This window comes from Carassius carassius, chromosome 47 (assembly GCF_963082965.1).
Source record: "Carassius carassius chromosome 47, fCarCar2.1, whole genome shotgun sequence".
In the NCBI taxonomy this organism is placed as follows: Eukaryota; Metazoa; Chordata; class Actinopteri; order Cypriniformes; family Cyprinidae; genus Carassius; species Carassius carassius.
Window position 1 is genome coordinate 24,545,254 of NC_081801.1, and position 17,373 is coordinate 24,562,626.

Consider the following 17,373-nt stretch of genomic DNA (forward strand, 5'->3'; position numbering starts at 1 on the left):
TAGTATAAAGACTGTCACTTTAAGAGAATGCACTGATACAGCAGGATACGTTCAGCGAATTCCACTTAACTGAAAGTCGCAAAAACACTCAAGATTACATACAGTTGCTTTAATGTGTGGAATGTTGAGCTCAGCTGCGTCCAAAAAGGGATCCCGCGGGACACAACGCAAATCTCGCGGGAGATTATACCTTTAGGCTACTGCAGTAATATATTTGCAGTTTATATTAGCTACTGTTCAAACGCGCACCTTCCTCATTGTCGTTTTGCTTTTTTATATAAATAAAAATGATTTAGTTAAGATGGAAAATGTAGCTACGATACAATTCTAAAATGAAAGCGTCTGTTTTGCTTAATACAGCCAAGGTTGCCAGGTCCTGCAGGTTTGCGTGACAAATGAAGCACATACCAGTCAAAAACAGCCCGATGTAGAGCTCAAAATGTGTTGTTTCCATGCTTAAAATACATATTTTACAGTCTCTGCTCTGCACATTGATCATAAACACAGCTCTAAAGCCGCCTTTCCACTGTCTCCGACGAACGACAAGCGACAGACCGGAAGTCATTCATTTCCAATGGAAAGTAATGCAGGAGCTGCGTGGAGTTCCGATCACATGCGTATGCGGAAATTTCGGATCTGATTTTAAGTGAAGTGACATTCGGCCAAGTATGGTGACCCATACTCAGAATTTGTGCTCTGCATTTAACCCATCCGAAGTGCACACACACAGAGCAGTGAACACACACACACACTGTGAACACACACCCGGAGCAGTGGGCAGCCATTTTTTATGCTGCGGCGCCCGGGGAGCAGTTGGGGGTTCGGTGCCTTGCTCAAGGGCACCTCAGTCGCGGTATTGAGGGTGGTGAGAGAACTGTACATGCACTCCCCCCACCCACAATTCCTGCCGGCCCGGGACTCGAACCCACAACCCTTCGATTGGGAGTCCGATTCTCTAACCACCAGGCCACGACTTCCCCAATTTGAGCCTCGGATACGTTCAAATATTTGAACTTCTGCGACTAGACCGTATGTGAACGCCCGACCGGATGTGATGTATTCTAATCAAAACTATCGGTGCGAGGTCAGAATTACCAATATTTTGTTAACATTAACATTATCCTTTAAACACTATTTCTGTAAAATGGTGGTTTATAATACTTATGGCAGAAATAATTATTTAATAATTATTAAACCATTATTTACGTTGATTAGCCCCATAAAACCTACTGTTTTTATTTTGGGGGTCACCTGATTTGTGACGATGCATTCATAAATTAACTATGTTCATTAAAATTATTAATTTTACCATGGTGAATATGCCAAGGTAACGGTTGCTGCACGACCAGTTTGAAAGTTCTGCGCGACTGCCGCTAGAGGGAGAAATGCGACAATCGTGTCCGAATGTCGTGTGCAGTGGAAAGGCGGCTTAAGGGTTCCTATAGTGGCCCCCCGCTAATAATAAAAAAACAGCGTAGTTCTGTCACAGGTTGAATGCAAAATGTTTTAATACAAGCGTTCAGTCAAATGTAAGTTATGCAATATTTAAAACTTTTAACCCTCGGGGAAAAATCAACCCACGAACGGTAACAGTTTAAAAGTAGACCAATCCTGTGAGAAAAAAAACTGACGCACATAAAAATGCCCCCTTTCTTTTTTTCTTTTTAAAAAAAAAAATCTGATTCAAACCGTTTGAAGGTGCATGGTTTGAAATCGACAAGTTAGTCATGACACAAATCTGATTTGATCACATGCAAATTATAGTGTGTGGACCAGAGGTGTAAAGTATTTGAGTAAATTATTAATTACTGTTGAGTATTTTTTTGGATACTCTGTAGCTTTATCAAAGATTATCAGTATCAAAGATATCAACAACTTCACTATATTTGAATTAGTATATCTGTCTTTAGCCTACTCCACTGCATCTGTAATGAGTGTACACATTACATTTTGCATGACATTTAGCTTTTTCTGCAGCAGTTTATTTCTGAAAATACAACATCTTGCTATATGACCACCTGCTAATAAGTAAGGGGGGACAAGGGGTATGTTTCTGAGGGACAATGTGGGACACTGCCTTGCGGCGGTGCCCCCACCCCATGGGCAGACTCACTGATAGTGGTTTACCCATTTCTAGCACATACCACCTTACATGGTATATTAATAATGCCCTATTCCCCTAAACATGTGTAATTGCTGATGTATGCTCATGACAGAATTGACAGATGCACTTCCACTTACGATTTACTTTAGCTATTTTATTTATTTTTCATTACAATTTATTCACTTTAAATACATTATAATATAACATTATAGGATTAAAATGAATTGTAGTTGCTCAACACCACAGGAACAGTTAAAAAAAAGTCTAAACTCACAACTCCAGAGGTTCACGGAACGAGAAGGGGGAGAAAGGATGGTGAACTTGCATGTTAGTAAAGGCAGGCGCAGATGAATATGCCAGATGAAAAAAAAACAGTTTGAAACAGGACACACCTTCTCTTTTTTTAATTGATGATGGCGGTGCCTGACTTTCTCCATTTTTCGAATTGGAAAGCGTGCATCTAAAAGTTCCTTCCCAGTGTGTCTGGTATGCACGTGCGTGCGCTGTCATGACAACAACGAAAAAGTTGACAATAACCTAGTCAGCAGTTCAACTGAGGGGTGGGTGTGGCAACAGTAGCGTGCTGAACTGTCAAGTAATGTTCGTTTGGCTGCCTGGGACTCGAAGATATAGAGCGACCAACTTTTTTTGAGCAAGCATTGATTATGCGTGACACACACAGTCTCAATTTGTGGGACGCATGAATTGGGCTTCAAACGCTGTGCGCGCACGCGCTACGCGGGACAAGTGGACACCCTACCATCTTGCCCTTACTCACCCAAACTTGTCCACAAGGCTGCTTTATATGAATGCGAGTTCATTAGCAGTAGCCTAGTTGTGAATCACAGGTGTTTCTGAGATGAGGACATGACTGCAGCCGGCAATGAGGCCAAAACTAGCCCATCTAGTGCAAGATTGTAAGAACTGTTAAAGTACAATAAACTAATTAGGCTAAGCAAAAAAAATTGTACATTTTGTTTTTTATTGCATTTTTTATATTTTTTTATGTATTAATTATTATTATTATCTTTTATTATTATCTGTTTTCAGTTTTATTTTGGTTTTTGAAAATAAACGCTATAGCTCTCACAAATCTCGTTTCTCGTTTTACACTGGCATGTCTCTTTTACCAGTGCATCTTTGAGCCTATATTTAGTATAAGTAAAATACTACTTTCAAAATACTAGATTTCATAAAAATCACATTTACTCTATGGTTTTCACCTCTGGAGCGGACAGTCTGCCTTAAAAGATCTGATTTAAAGAAAAATCTGATTTCCCTGCAGTCTGGACATGATTGTTTAATTATTTTATTTATCTTTAACACGCGACTCTGGCTATGGTGGAAAGAGGATTAACGTGTATCTAAAGCGTTGCTCAATTTCAAATGTTGCAGTTTAAAATGAAATGAGGGAAAGGGGGTTTTGAACAAGTTAAACTGATGGAAAAATGCGTGTACAAAATGTTGAGTAACAACACGTAGCCTAATTTTAGGCACTACTTGCAGGTTTAAAAAACTTGCATAATGCATTGAGTTAGGCTATATGTTAAAGCATCAGAACAACCATCTCTGTTGTATTATTATTATTATTATGAAACACCTATTTAAAGTAATTCATTGACCTATAATAAATAGTTCTAGGCTACACACCAGCTCTAGTCTGATTGTGCATCAGGAACGGATGATATTGAAACAGCAGGTTTGTCATGTAATGTCCTGCCCTCATTGCAGCGCCGATAAATGAAGCGCTCGCGCGCTGACTGAGAGACAGCACGAGCACAGCGCGTCCACGAGGAGAAGGTAAGACACTGTGTGCTGCTTCTGCGTTTGACTGGGGTTAGTTTAGGAGTCTGTAGTATTTATACAACAGGAGAGACATGAGCTGAAGAGTTATAACAGCTCATCTAAATAACTAAGGCTAAATGTCCAAAATAATTTTACCTATAAAGTTTTTTTCTTTCTTTTTGCGGTGAAATTATATGTTGGTTTCGGGCATCGAATTCAAAACTCTCTTATATTAGAAAATAATTTGTCATCCAAACCAAAATATTGTCGTATAACGACGTTCATACAAGATTTTACAAACTGTATGAAGGCATACATTTATTTTACATTTATTTTACATTTATTTTAGTTTCTGTTGGAATAAACAACGATTCATATCACATATTGTAAAATTGGTTAATTCATCAATTTTGTGTTTTATAATCATTATACATTTTGCATTTTGCTGACGACAAATTTGGCAATAACGCTGGAAATGTTCAATGGCTTTTTTTCTAGTTGTCATTTAATTTGATTTTTATTTAGAGTAAAGTTTAGAATAATAATAATAATAATAATATCTCGCTTGTCTTTCATCCTGAACAGGTTTATTCACGAGACTATTTTAAAGATCAGTAACATCAATGCCATGCCTGTACCAGGTCTTATCTTCTCCAAACTGTATGACATATTAACCAATTGCAGTGTCTATGAAGTGCAACATATTGAAATCTTTTTTTCTGAATGTTACACATGAAGTTAGATTCAGGACAGCAGGTTGCCACAGCAGTCTGAAATCATTTAGTTTGCAAGAAATATATTTCAGAATTAAATTTTGAAAAAGCGTCGTTTTCAAAACTCCCAGTTACATATGATAAGGAAATCTGAGCCCTCAATATGACCCGCTGGCATTGCCAGTTGTACTAGAACTGTATGAAACTGTATTCTTGAAGTTGTCCTGGGATTGCGTTCACAAAACATTCTTGAGAATACAGTTCTTTTATACTGCACCACAGCAGTCCAAATGCATTCAACAACTATTGCATGAATTATTTTCTCACCCAGACATAACCACAAAGCTCTACAGGCCGGTTTTGTTCTTTGTTCTCAGTGCGTACTGTGTTGGAGCAAAGAACACGGATACATAAGAGTCACAGGAATAATAGTGTTTAATAGACAAACCGAAGGGCAACACAGGGTGGACAGGAGACACACGTAACACCCTCAGGAGATGACCAATACCAGACAGGGAACATAGGGCAAACAACAGTTTAAATACATGACACGAGGGTTATTGACAAGACACACCTGAATCAAATGAACACAATCAAAGAAGGGAGAAACTGGGTCACGGGGAGCACATGGGGACAGAAACACAACAAAACAGGAACACAAGTCTGACAGGTTTGCACATTTACATACTCTTTTCAAAACTGTTAAACTAGTTCAAAATCTAACATAATACAAAACTGAATAAGACAGTGGTCTGCTGCAATTCTACAGTAACACCATATTGAAATATATTTTAATTATCCAAAAACTGAAATATTATTAGAAAACAATTAGATTTACAGTAGCTGAACACCAGCAAACGTGTTTTTCTTTCAGTTTCATCACCATCTAGACAAAAGGGTAAACATAAGTATAATGTTGTACTGTAATGTAAATTTGGACCATGTAACAAGTTCTGCAGAGAGTAGAGAGTGCCATTCTGGTTTTGTCACATTTCACATAACATTTTATTTTATGTAATGCAACCGTTTGTTAGTGGTTTTTAAGTCATTATTTCATGAATGAGAAAGCATGTTTGTGGTGTTGTGGTATTCTTGAGTCATGTGAAGAAAAACAACGATGTTCTCTAGAAAATGTTTAAACATTTTCAAAGAATTTTATTTATGAATAAACTTCTTGGAATTTGTCTTAAGAATTTTTAAAAGTTCTTTCGTAGTTGATCCAGCCTCTGATGCCCCAGCTTGCCCTTTCTTTTCTTTTCTTTTCTTTTCTTTTCTTTTTTTTTTTGTAACAGGTTTGGTATGATCGTTAAACTTTATGACAAAAGAGTAATATTGGCAGCCAGCAGTGAACATGACTCACCTAATACATACATTAGATACATGATAGCCTATAGGTTTGTGAACACTTTGAAAATGTCTGGACTTTTTACATCTTTGCTGCATAAACTGAGAAATCATTTGAGGAAATTAAGTGAATTTAGTAACCTTTTGTCAGAGCGAGACTGGGACTCAGTTGCAGGTGCTCAAAAGGTCAGTTTATTAGACAGGCTTGAATTTCAAAGCAGAGAAGAAAAGATAAACAAATTAAAAACTATCCAGGAACAGGGCAGCCTGGAACAGATCCAAAAGAGCCTCCTGGACGAATTCCACTTGGAACATCCACTGATGCAATGCCCAGATAAACTGACAGGGAGGTGGGGGCGCTGTTGAGGCGGGTAACTGGTGGCACGCTGCGGCACGGCGAAGAAGAGGAGTGACGGCGATCGGTGATCACGAGCACAGGAGGGCTGAAGAGTAGCGCTGCCTGAAAGCAGGAGAAAGAGGGAAAAGAAAACTAAAGGATGAAAAACAAAATGGGCACGATCTCTGTGCAGACCAAACGAGATATGTGGACAGAGCTGAGACATGAACGAGAACAACACAACGATTTGACAGCACACATGAGGAGACTAAATAGAGAAGGAGTGATTAACATGATGCAGAGACGGGGCACCACGGTGACACAGAAGCACATGGTAAGTGTAAACAACCACACACACTATAGGGAAAAACAGACAGATCAGCCCGGGGACGTGACATTACCCCCCTCCCCAGGAGTGCCCCTTGGCTGCCTGTTGAAGTCCTCGATCAGCGAGCGATCCAGAATATCCCGGGCCGGGACCCAACTCCTCTCATCCAGACCATATCCCTCCCAGTCCACCAGATACTGAAATGCCCGACCTCGATGTCTGACCTCCAGCAACCTCCTGACAGTGAAGGCTGGGGAACCATCCACTAGACGGGGAGGGGGAGGGTTAGTACCAGATGAGTTCAGGCGAGAATGAAACACGGGCTTGTCCCGAGAAACATGAAAGACTGGGTATACCCGACCAAGTATGGGAGGTAACTTGAGCTTTACCGCCACCGGACTCAATACCTTGGTGATCTGATATGGCCCCATGAACCTGGGGGCTAACTTGCGAGAAGCCACCCAGGGTGGAAGGTCCTTGGTTGACAGCCATACTCTCTGACCACATGCGTAGCAGGGAGCAGGAATACGGTGACGGTCAGACGCTGCTTTGGTTCGTATGGAAACCCGAGCCAAGGTTTCCTCAGCCCTCCTCCAGGTGTGGCAACACCTGCGGACGAAGGCTAAGGCAGATGAAACAGCAGCAGGGCTCCTGTGAGGGGAACATAGGAGGTTGAAAACCAATGGAGCACTGGAATGGAGACATACCAGTGGCCGCCACTGGCAAGGAGTTATGGGCATATTCAATCCAGGATAACTGTTGGCTCCAAGAACTCAGATTATGGGACGTCAGGCAGCGGAGAGCTTGTTCCAGAACCTGGTTTGCCTGCTCGGACTGCCCATTGGTCTGAGGGTGAAAACCTGACCACAGACTTGTAGAGGCCCCGATCTGTTGACAGAACTCCTTCCAGACTTCCAAACTGTGGCCCCCTATCAGAAACCACGTCCACTGGAAGGCCATGAATCCGGGAAGATGTGGTCAACCACCACTTGAGCTGTCTCCTTAGCTGAAGGCAGTTTGGGAAGGGGGATGAAATGGGCTTAGAGAAGCGATCAACCACCGTCAATACTACCGTGTTACCCCTTGATGGTGGAAGACCAGTGACAAAGTCAAGGGCTATGTGTGACCAGGGGCGGGAGGGGATGGGTAAGGGGTGTAGCAGACCAACAGGAGGCTGATTAGAACTCTTGTTCTGGGCGCAAATTGGGCAGGCAAACACAAACTGCCTGATGTCCTGGGCCATGGATGGCCACCAAAATTGCTGGCGGATGGCAGCCAGAGATCTCCGAACCCCAGGATGACAGACTAACTTTGATGAATGCCCCCACTGGAGGACTTCAGGGCGCAGCACAGCCGGCATGAAAAGTCTACCCTCTGGGCACCCCCTTGGCACCTCTCTCTCTCGTATGGCCTCCAGCACTCTCCTCTCCACATCCCAGGAGAGGGACCCCACCTGCTTCCAAGACAAAACTGAGTTTCTGGCCCAATCCACATGAGGGCCGTGCTGCACCAACCACGGGTGTCCCAGAACCACGGGGGCACTTGGGGAGTCAAGAAGGTACAGCTCGGTTATCTCATGATGATTACCCGAAATGATAAGACTTACAGGAGGGGTGAGGTGAGTGATGGTGGTGATAGGGGAGTCATCAAGAGACCGAACAGAGATAGGAGAAGAGAGGGAAAAGGCAGGAATTCCCCACTGCTTGGCCAGTGCCATGTCCATGAAACTACCACCAGCCCCAGAATCCACCAGGGCCAAACAGGAGTGACTGGAGCCTCCAAACTGGACACCCACGGGAAGAAGTGTGCGGGAAGAGTGGGGGAAATTAAGAGGAGATGTGCCCACCAGAATCCCCCTGGCTACTGATGGGCCCTGTCTTTTAGCGGGCATTTTCCGACGAAGTGTCCTGCCCTCCCACAGTAGAAAAATAAGCCCCGGGTGAGTCTCTCTTGCTTCTGCTGAGGAGTGAGACGCAGGGTCAGGGTCAGCAGGAGATGGCAGAGGCAGGACCGGGGTGGAGTCGCTGCTCATTTCTCTCACCCTCCAAGAAGTGCGAGCAGTCGATTGTTGGCGACGAAGGCAAAGGCGGCTCATTACACGGAGGGCCAAGTCGACCAGATCATCAAAGCTGCGTGGAAGCTCCTGGGTGGCGATCTTGTCTTGGATCTCCTCATCCAGTCCAGCATGGAACACAACTCTGCAAGACCCCTCATTCCAGTCACAGACTGCTGCTAAGGTTTTGAATTCAATGGCAAATTCAGTCACTGAATGGCCTCCTTGCCGTAGCCATGCCAGCTGGGCTGCTGCTTCATCACCCCACGCAGAACGGTCAAATAACTTGACCATCTCCCGTCAAAAGTGCTCAAAAGAAGCACAAAAGGGAGCCCAGGCCTCCCACACTGAAGTTCCCCAGTCACGGGCCCTGCCTGTGAGGAGGGTTAATGCTGGCCCAAGAGAATGCCCTGCTGGGTGACGGCTGATCTGAGGGGATCTTGCAGGTGCTCAAAAGGTCAGTTTATTAGACAGGCTTGAATTTCAAAGCAGAGAAGAAAAATAAACAAACAAAAAACACGCACAATCTCTGTGCAGACCAAACGAGAGATGTGGACAGAGCTGAGACATGAACGAGAACAACACAACGATCTGACAACAGAGAGCGCACATGAGGAGACTAAATAGAGAAGGAGTGATTAACATGATGCAGAGCAGGTGATGGTGACCAATAACAATATAATAATGAAACAGCCCTGTTCAATCCACCAGGGCCGAACAGGAGTGACTGGAACCTCTAAACTGGACACCCACGGGAAGAAGTGTGCAGGAAGAGTGGGGGAAATTAAGAGGAGATGTGCCCACCAGAATCCTCCTGGCTACTGATGGGCCCTGGCTTTTAGCGGGCATTTTCGGACGAAGTGTCCAGCCCTCCCACAGTAGAAACATAAGCCCCGGGTGAGTCTCTCTTGCTTCTGCTGAGGAGTGAGATGCAGACGTCCCACCTGCATAGGTTCAGGGTCAGCAGGAGATGGCAGAGGCAGGACCGGGGTGGAGTCGCTGCTCATTTCTCTCACCCTCCAAGAAGTGCGAGCAGTCGATTGTTGGCGACGAAGGCGAAGGCGGCTCATTACACGGAGGGCCAAGTCGACCAAATCATCAAAGCTGCGTGGAAGCTCCTGGGTGGCGATCTTGTCTTGGATCTCCTCATCCAGTCCAGCATGGAACACAGCTCTGCAAGACCCCTCATTCCAGTCACAGACTGCTGCTAAGGTTTTGAATTCAATGGCAAATTCAGTCACTGAATGGCCTCCTTGCCGTAGCTGTGCCAGCTGGGCTGCTGCTTCATCACCCCACGCAGAACGGTCAAATAACTTGACCATCTCCCATCAAAAGTGCTCAAAAGAAGCTCAAAAGGGAGCCCGGGCCTCCCACACTGAAGTTCCCCAGTCACGGGCCCTGCCTGTGAGGAGGGTTAATGCTGGCCCAAGAGAATGCCCTGCTGGGTGACGGCTGATCTGAGGGGATCTTGCAGGTGCTCAAAAGGTCAGTTTATTAGACAGGCTTGAATTTCAAAGCAGAGAAGAAAAATAAGAGAACAACACAACGATCTGACAACAGACAGCGCACATGAGGAGACTAAATAGAGAAGGAGTGATTAACATGATGCAGAGCAGGTGATGGTGACCAATAACAAGATAATAATGAAACAAGAGGGCGGAGACGGGCACCACGGTGACACAGAAGCACATGGTAAGTGTAAACAACCACACACACTATAGGGAAAAACAGACAGATCAGCCCGGGGACGTGACACCTTTAGATCTTCCTTTTGCAGCAATATCTCTACTAAACACTTCCTGCAGCTAGCTTACAAGACTTCTGACCATCCCTCCCCACAAACCTTCAGTTTATCAATATTTCAGGGTTGTCTTGATGGCACAGCCCTCTTTAGGTTATCGATCTCATTTGACTTAAGGTCGGTACTCAGGAAAACACGCATTTTCTTCTTTTTCAGCCATACTTACAAAAAAAACATTGTATGAGTCAAATTTATCTATTTTTCTTTTATGCCAAAAATCATTAGTATATTAAGTAAAGATCATGTTCCATGAAGGTATTTTGTACATTTCCTATCGTAAATATATCAAAACTTAATTTTTGATCAGTAACTTGCATTGCTAAAAACTTAATTTGGACAACTTTAAAGGAGATTTTCAAATTGCTGTATCTCGTCCAAATATTGTCAGATCCTAATACATTACCATACATCAATGCAAAGTGTATTTATTCAGCTTTCAGGTGATGAATAAATCTAAATTCCCCAAAAGATTTAGACTGGCTTTGTGGTCCAAGGTCACATATATTTTCAAAAAATTTGCATACATTTTCCTGCCATATAAAAACAAAGATTGCACTATTAATCCATTAAGAAAAAAATATTGTAAATGTCTGTTGACAAAAAAAAAAAACCTCCCCTACTCACAAGTTGAGAGTAAAGTGCACAAGAGCTGCTTTGCATTGACATTTACTCTTTCAGGGCTAAACTGATATACTGCTGAACTAGTTCTCACCCTACTGGCATTTCTGGCAGAGTTCTTAAATGCCGAGAGGAAAGCAGTTAAGGGCTACGTTCACACTGTCAGTTTTTGGGATTGTCAACCACATTTTCTGTACAGGTGTATGTCTCCAAATGTCCCGTTCACACAGCAGCTAACACTTGTGTTTAGAATAATTTGTGTATGAATGTGCAACAGGAGTCAAGCCCGTTTTCCTTACCAATAACCACAGCGACAGTAACAAAAGTGAAATCAGACATGGCGATGTGCATAATACTGAAAGTCTTATCACTTTCTGAAACGACTAGAGTCCAATCGAGCCGCGAGTTCTTTCGTCAAATCTTCATTAACCGACAGCAGCCTTTAAATTTGTGTGGGAAGCATTTGAGTCTCGCGCAGAACACAAAACTGACGGGATCTAAACTGTCGGAAAACAGACACACGGCCCACATGAAAAAATACTATTTTATAGTAAATACTATAGTGTTTTTGAACCATACTATAGTAAAGTACTTTGCTGCCGTACTTCTACAGTTGCTGTGGTAGGCTAATATAACAACCATACTAATTAAACAAATTACTTTACCCAATACTGTACTATATTTTGTATAACTATAGGGTATAGCCTAATATACTAAAATACACTACAGTTTACTGTAGTAAAAACTAAAGTATATTACAGTATTTATTTCATTTTATCAGTTCACTTTAGTTAATACTACAGTATTCTTTAGCATTCATTAACAAAGTGCTATAAATACTATAATATATACAGTATAATACACTTTACTATAGTACGGTTCAAAAACACTAGTATTTACTATAAATTAATAAGTAACTTTTATGCTCATTTTCCCGTCACTGTAAAAAGTTACCGAATATACGCATAAAAACACATGAAGTTCACACACTCTTCTCTTCTCCTCTTCTCTTCTTTTTTCCTTGTTACACTGTTTTGCGAAACCTTTGCAAATGAAGAGTTTATTCCTTCTAATTTCTGTAATACACATGCAATTTGACAATCACTGAGTCATGTTTTGCCAAAGGCAAAAAGTGAAAGATTAAGAAATATTACAGACTACAAGTCAAGACAGCAGTTTCTTGGTGATAACAGGCAAATCAATGTGAGCTATGCAAATCAAGTCACATTTATTTACACTTCTCATCATCCGAGTTTGAAGAAAAGAATCACACACATAGCAATACTTTACCTAATAATGAGTGCTTTCATCATTACTCCCCCTCAAGTTGTTCCACGCCCTTATGTCCTTCTTTCTTCCCTAGAAAACATAAAAGAAGATAATGTTAATGTCACACTTTCATACAGTGATGTACTGTACACAGTGACCACGGCTGCTCCAGAAAGGACATAAAAATACCATTAACTATAAATATAGTTTAGATAACTTTGTGTTAGGAACATAGAACATCTTGCTCCCACTTGCAGCTGTGTAATCTCATAGACCTTAGTCATATTTCATGTTTGTCAGAAATGAAAACAAGGATGTGAAGGCCAGAAGTACAGAATTGTACTGTTGTCAGTTGTTTAGCTAATGAAACATCTTTCTAGACGATAAAAGGGGTTTGAAAGTTGTGAGTTAATAAATATAAGTGATCTGGGAACATTATACAGCTCATGTCATTGTAAAGACTGAAAGTTTATCCCTCACAAATATGAACTGACTAAGGTGTTTATGTGTTTATGTGAGTTATGCCAGGCTGGATTCAAACTGAGACAAGATATAACAAGTAGGTATAACTTTACTGAGTAGAGTGCAATATTCAAATACAATGTGATGCAACAATATGCATGCATCTCATGCTGTCTTTATAATGATGATAATACTAACAATAACAAATAATGATAATAATACATTGCTCATTATACAGAGGCTTTGAAATAAAGTCTGGGTTCAGCATTTGTGGGCAATTCAGACAGTTGTCAGAGTAACGCATATCTATCTGATCTGATCTGTCTGTCTGTCTAACCAGTATTTCCATCTGTTTTAGGTGTAGGATGCACAACCTCAAGAGAAAGCAGTTCTAACAAAAACGGCCTGAAGTCAGTTGACACCTGAGACTGATCGCACAGAATCAACACTGACAGCTGCTGCTTAGAGCCCTATCAGACTTCAGTTTTACTTCTACCACGATGGCCTTGTTGAACGTTACTCTTCCCTGGAATGTCTCTTTGGACCTCAACCACAGCTATTTCAAATCCAACCTCACAGAATTAGAGGACACACAACCTATGGAGAAGAACTGGCCAGCCCTGTTCATTCTGGGGTTTATTTTTTTTACTGTTGCTGGGAATATACTGGTAATTATGGCTGTGTCCATCGAGAGAAAACTGCACAATGCCACCAACTACTTCCTGTGCTCACTGGCCGTGGCAGACATGCTGGTGGGATTCCTAGTAATGCCAGCCGCTCTAATTATTATTCTTTACAGTAAGTACTATACTACAAAAAAACACAAAAAACTAAAGGCTACCCAGGCTCTATTTCTAAAAAACTCAAAAAAGTCCAAAATTCTAGTAATATGCATGCTTATAAGCAATGAGTTGATAGTGAGTTTAGGTCCCTAAACTGAAGTGTTACAATGGTTTATTAACACTACTCATGTGTCTCTGAAACGTCTCCTCTTGTTGTCTGTTTCCAGATAACACCTGGCCTCTCCCTGAACTGCTGTGTCCCTTGTGGATCTTCCTTGACGTGCTCTTCTCCACAGCCTCCATCATGCACCTGTGCGCCATCTCTCTGGACCGCTATATCGGCATCCGTAATCCAATCAAATACAGCCAGAGCAACTCACTTCACAAGACCATGATCAAAATAATCAGTGTCTGGACAGTTTCTGTAGGTGAGAATGAAGCATCCAGTTCAGAAATACAAAAGATATTGTTGTTGTTAATGATGATATACAGTACTGAATCAACACATTAGTCAGGCTAGCATTCTGACCCTGTTTTTGTGTGCTTCCCGGTGCGCCAACTTTGCTTGACATCTTAACCTAGAGAGTACACAGCACTAACAGGAACTGAGAAGAGAAGTGAATTCTGCTGCATCAGGACTGTGCACCTTTTGGCTCCGTCAACCATATTTTCTGTATGATTTTAGCATTTCTGATGCATAAAGATTGATATTTCTGCACAGTTCTTCTTATGGTTTTGTGCTTAACACTCACCAACCCTATGAGCATCTCTTTTTAGTTAGAGGTTCTGCAAAACTTTTCGCCAAGGCTAATTTTGAAGAAGCTTGCAGTCATGCATGCACCATATCCAGAAGATGCTTCTCCCGTTCTTGGTTAAGAGTTTTCATTATCTTAGTATGTGTTATAATGTTTTTTTGTGGGAAGGGCTTGGTGCATTTCTCTTTTGACTTTTAATGAGCAAATGCTACTACTGGTCTCTGGACCAAAAGATGTTTGTCTTTGCAAGTCATGCAAATACTTCTTTGCCTCACACTAAAAGTCTGTCACAATTTTCCATTTCAGATCTGGCTTCCATTCGATATGCACTTGGTTTGGTATTATATAGCAAACTTATTTATTGAACATATGTCCCTGGATTGCACAGTGAAAAAAACTGCATGCTTTTTATAAAAACATAGAAATAAAAAAAAGGTTAGATTTGTTATTTTTCACTGTTTCACTGAAAATACAGAGAAAATCAGGCCGTTTTGAATTGATCAGTTAGACCCACTACAAAACTGACCAAAAATAATATAGCATAATTTATTTTTTTCTAATTGTAGGGAGAAATGACATGATAAACCAAAAATAAATGTATTATTTATTTTTATGCTTCATTTAACATTTCAAAATCTGCAATTTTAAAATGGGACTCATATACATGGTTATGTGTTATAAATCAATAACAGGCCACTAAACATAGATATTAAATTGCTTTTCCTTTTTTTAGTGTAGCAACCTGAAATGAAATGGCTTTGTGTGACTGTTCACACCAGTAAATATGTTCACACTTACATTTAATCTGTGGGATGCAAACATGCTTTCTGAACTGATTCGTCATTCTTCTTGCTCTTTTTCTTTCAGTGTTGTCGCTGCCCATTCCAGTAATGGGTTTCCAGGACAAGAAGAAGGTGTTTGTAAATAGCACTTGCACCCTGAATGAGCCTCGTTTCGTCCTTGTTGGCTCATCTGTGGCCTTCTTCGTTCCTCTGGTCATCATGGTGGTCTGCTATTACCTTACTCTCCGTCATCTCCAGAGGCACAGCGCTTCCTTCCCGCAAGAGAGCAGGAGCACCCCCAAACATTTATCTGTTCAGAGAAGTGTCACAAGTCTGCTGAACAGCAAGTCCTCCTCCAACAAGTCTTCACAAGGTCCACGAGGCCAAAGCAGACGCGGCATGCTTCAGTCTTTGAACAATGAGCGTCGAGCCTCCAAAGTCTTGGGGATTGTCTTCTTTCTCTTCCTGGTCATGTGGTGTCCGTTCTTCATCACCAATGTGCTGATCGCCATCTGTCAGGACAACTGCAGCGAGCATCTCTATGACCTCATTCACTTTTTTGTCTGGGTGGGATATATCTCCTCTGGAGTGAATCCTCTGATCTACACCCTTTTCAACAAGACGTATCGACAAGCCTTTGCTCGCTATCTAAGATGTAATATCATAAAGCTGTGCCACAGAAGAAGGCCCAGGCCATATGATGATATTGACAAAGTTACAGCTTAATGGTTAAAACTGATCAATAATTGACTGGTCGATTAATTCACTGGTTGACCATCTTGACCTACATCTACATATTTCCAATATGAGGCTGCCAGACTTCCCATCCCTTTAATGACTACCAGAATTTGACATGACACATTGTTTGTGAGTTTAAAAAAATAATAATGTGTTGTTCCTGTGTAACAGAAGCACTGCCTTATTTTGCAAGCTATTTCTGTGAATATGCCCACAATGATATGAGGTACACCATTAAAAACCGGAGTAATGTGTTCTCTCTTCTTAGTACCCGTTAAAAGTCTGGCAGCTGAGTTCTGAACGAGCTGCAAACAGGAGAGAGAAGCCTGACTCACACCGAGATACAATACATTACAATAATCCAAACGTGAAGACACTAAGGCATGAAGAACCTTCTCCATATCATTAAAAGTAAGAAAAGATTTCAATTTAGATATTGATCTAAGATGGAAGAAACTATTATTAACAACAGCATTGATTTGCTGCTCAAATTTAAGCTCAGAGTCAAAAATGACTCCAAGGTTCCACACGCTAGACAGTTTTTTCCCAGGAAACAACCCCAGGCATCATCCGCACACACCTTATTTCCGAATAAAATGATCTCAGTCTTATCCTCATTTAATTGGAGAAAGTTATTTGCAAGCCAGCACTTAACATCTGCCAAACATGCATGAAGACACTGAATGGCACTCATAATATATATCATAAATTTGAGAATTATCTGCATAAAGATGATACTGAATCCCACATTTTTCAAAAATAGAACCTAGAGGGAGCATATAAAGGGAAAATAAAATTGGTCCCAGTATTGAGCCCTGTGGAACCCCACACACAAGGGGGGCAATGGAAGAAAAATAATCCCCTAAGCTGATCTAACAACAGCAAGACAACGCGGTTTCCAGAATCAACACCTCGTAGGATATCATTAGACACCCTCAAAAGAGCCGATTCTGTACTATGACCAACTCTAAAACCTGACTGGAGTCTATCGAAGATGTTATTCCTAATTAAAAAGTCATTGAGCTGTGCGTGCACAATTTTTTTCTAGTATCTTTGAAATAAAAGGCAATTTTGAAATGAAATTAGAGATCTGATTCTATCAACCTTACCAATAAAAAAGTTTAGAGTTGGACCCGAAACACATTGCAAAGAATCTAACTACTCTAATAAATTTAAATTTTAATCTCCAATGGAAAACCTGAAACAAGAGCATTTTGAATCACTCTCTACAATTCTTTTGCAACTGCACCTTCGGGACTCGTGAAGCATCTGTCAGATGGTTTTGACTGCAAGAACAAAGCAAACATTAACTATTTCCTACTGATATAAGAGCACTGATCAAACAGATTCCTTGCACTGTTTTATTTCCTTTATCGCACAGCATGTTTTAACTGCACAGATACTGCTGTAGACTCCGATGAATCAGTTGATATCAAGCCTGTTTGTGTTACACTTGGGTAAAAGACATTAAAGTGCATTAAAGTGAATTGATAATGAGAGAG

The 17,373-nt window shown here is 41.4% G+C and overlaps 1 protein-coding gene across 2 annotated transcripts; it reads left to right on the forward strand.

The window, feature by feature from the left end:
- The first annotated feature begins 3,877 nt into the window (after window positions 1–3,877).
- On the forward strand, window positions 3,878–15,934 carry LOC132130361 (5-hydroxytryptamine receptor 2A). 2 transcript variants are annotated; one of them, XM_059542052.1, is made up of 4 exons: window positions 3,878–3,904; window positions 13,173–13,612; window positions 13,824–14,024; window positions 15,219–15,934. In XM_059542052.1, the coding sequence occupies exons 2-4, from the start codon at window positions 13,315–13,317 to the stop codon at window positions 15,857–15,859; spliced, it is 1,140 nt and encodes a 379-aa protein (XP_059398035.1). In that variant the 5' UTR covers window positions 3,878–3,904; window positions 13,173–13,314; the 3' UTR covers window positions 15,860–15,934. The 2 variants fall into 2 exon arrangements, with proteins under 2 accessions (XP_059398035.1, XP_059398034.1); XM_059542051.1 differs by lacking the exon at window positions 3,878–3,904 and adding an exon at window positions 12,655–12,911.
- The last annotated feature ends 1,439 nt before the right edge of the window (window positions 15,935–17,373 follow it).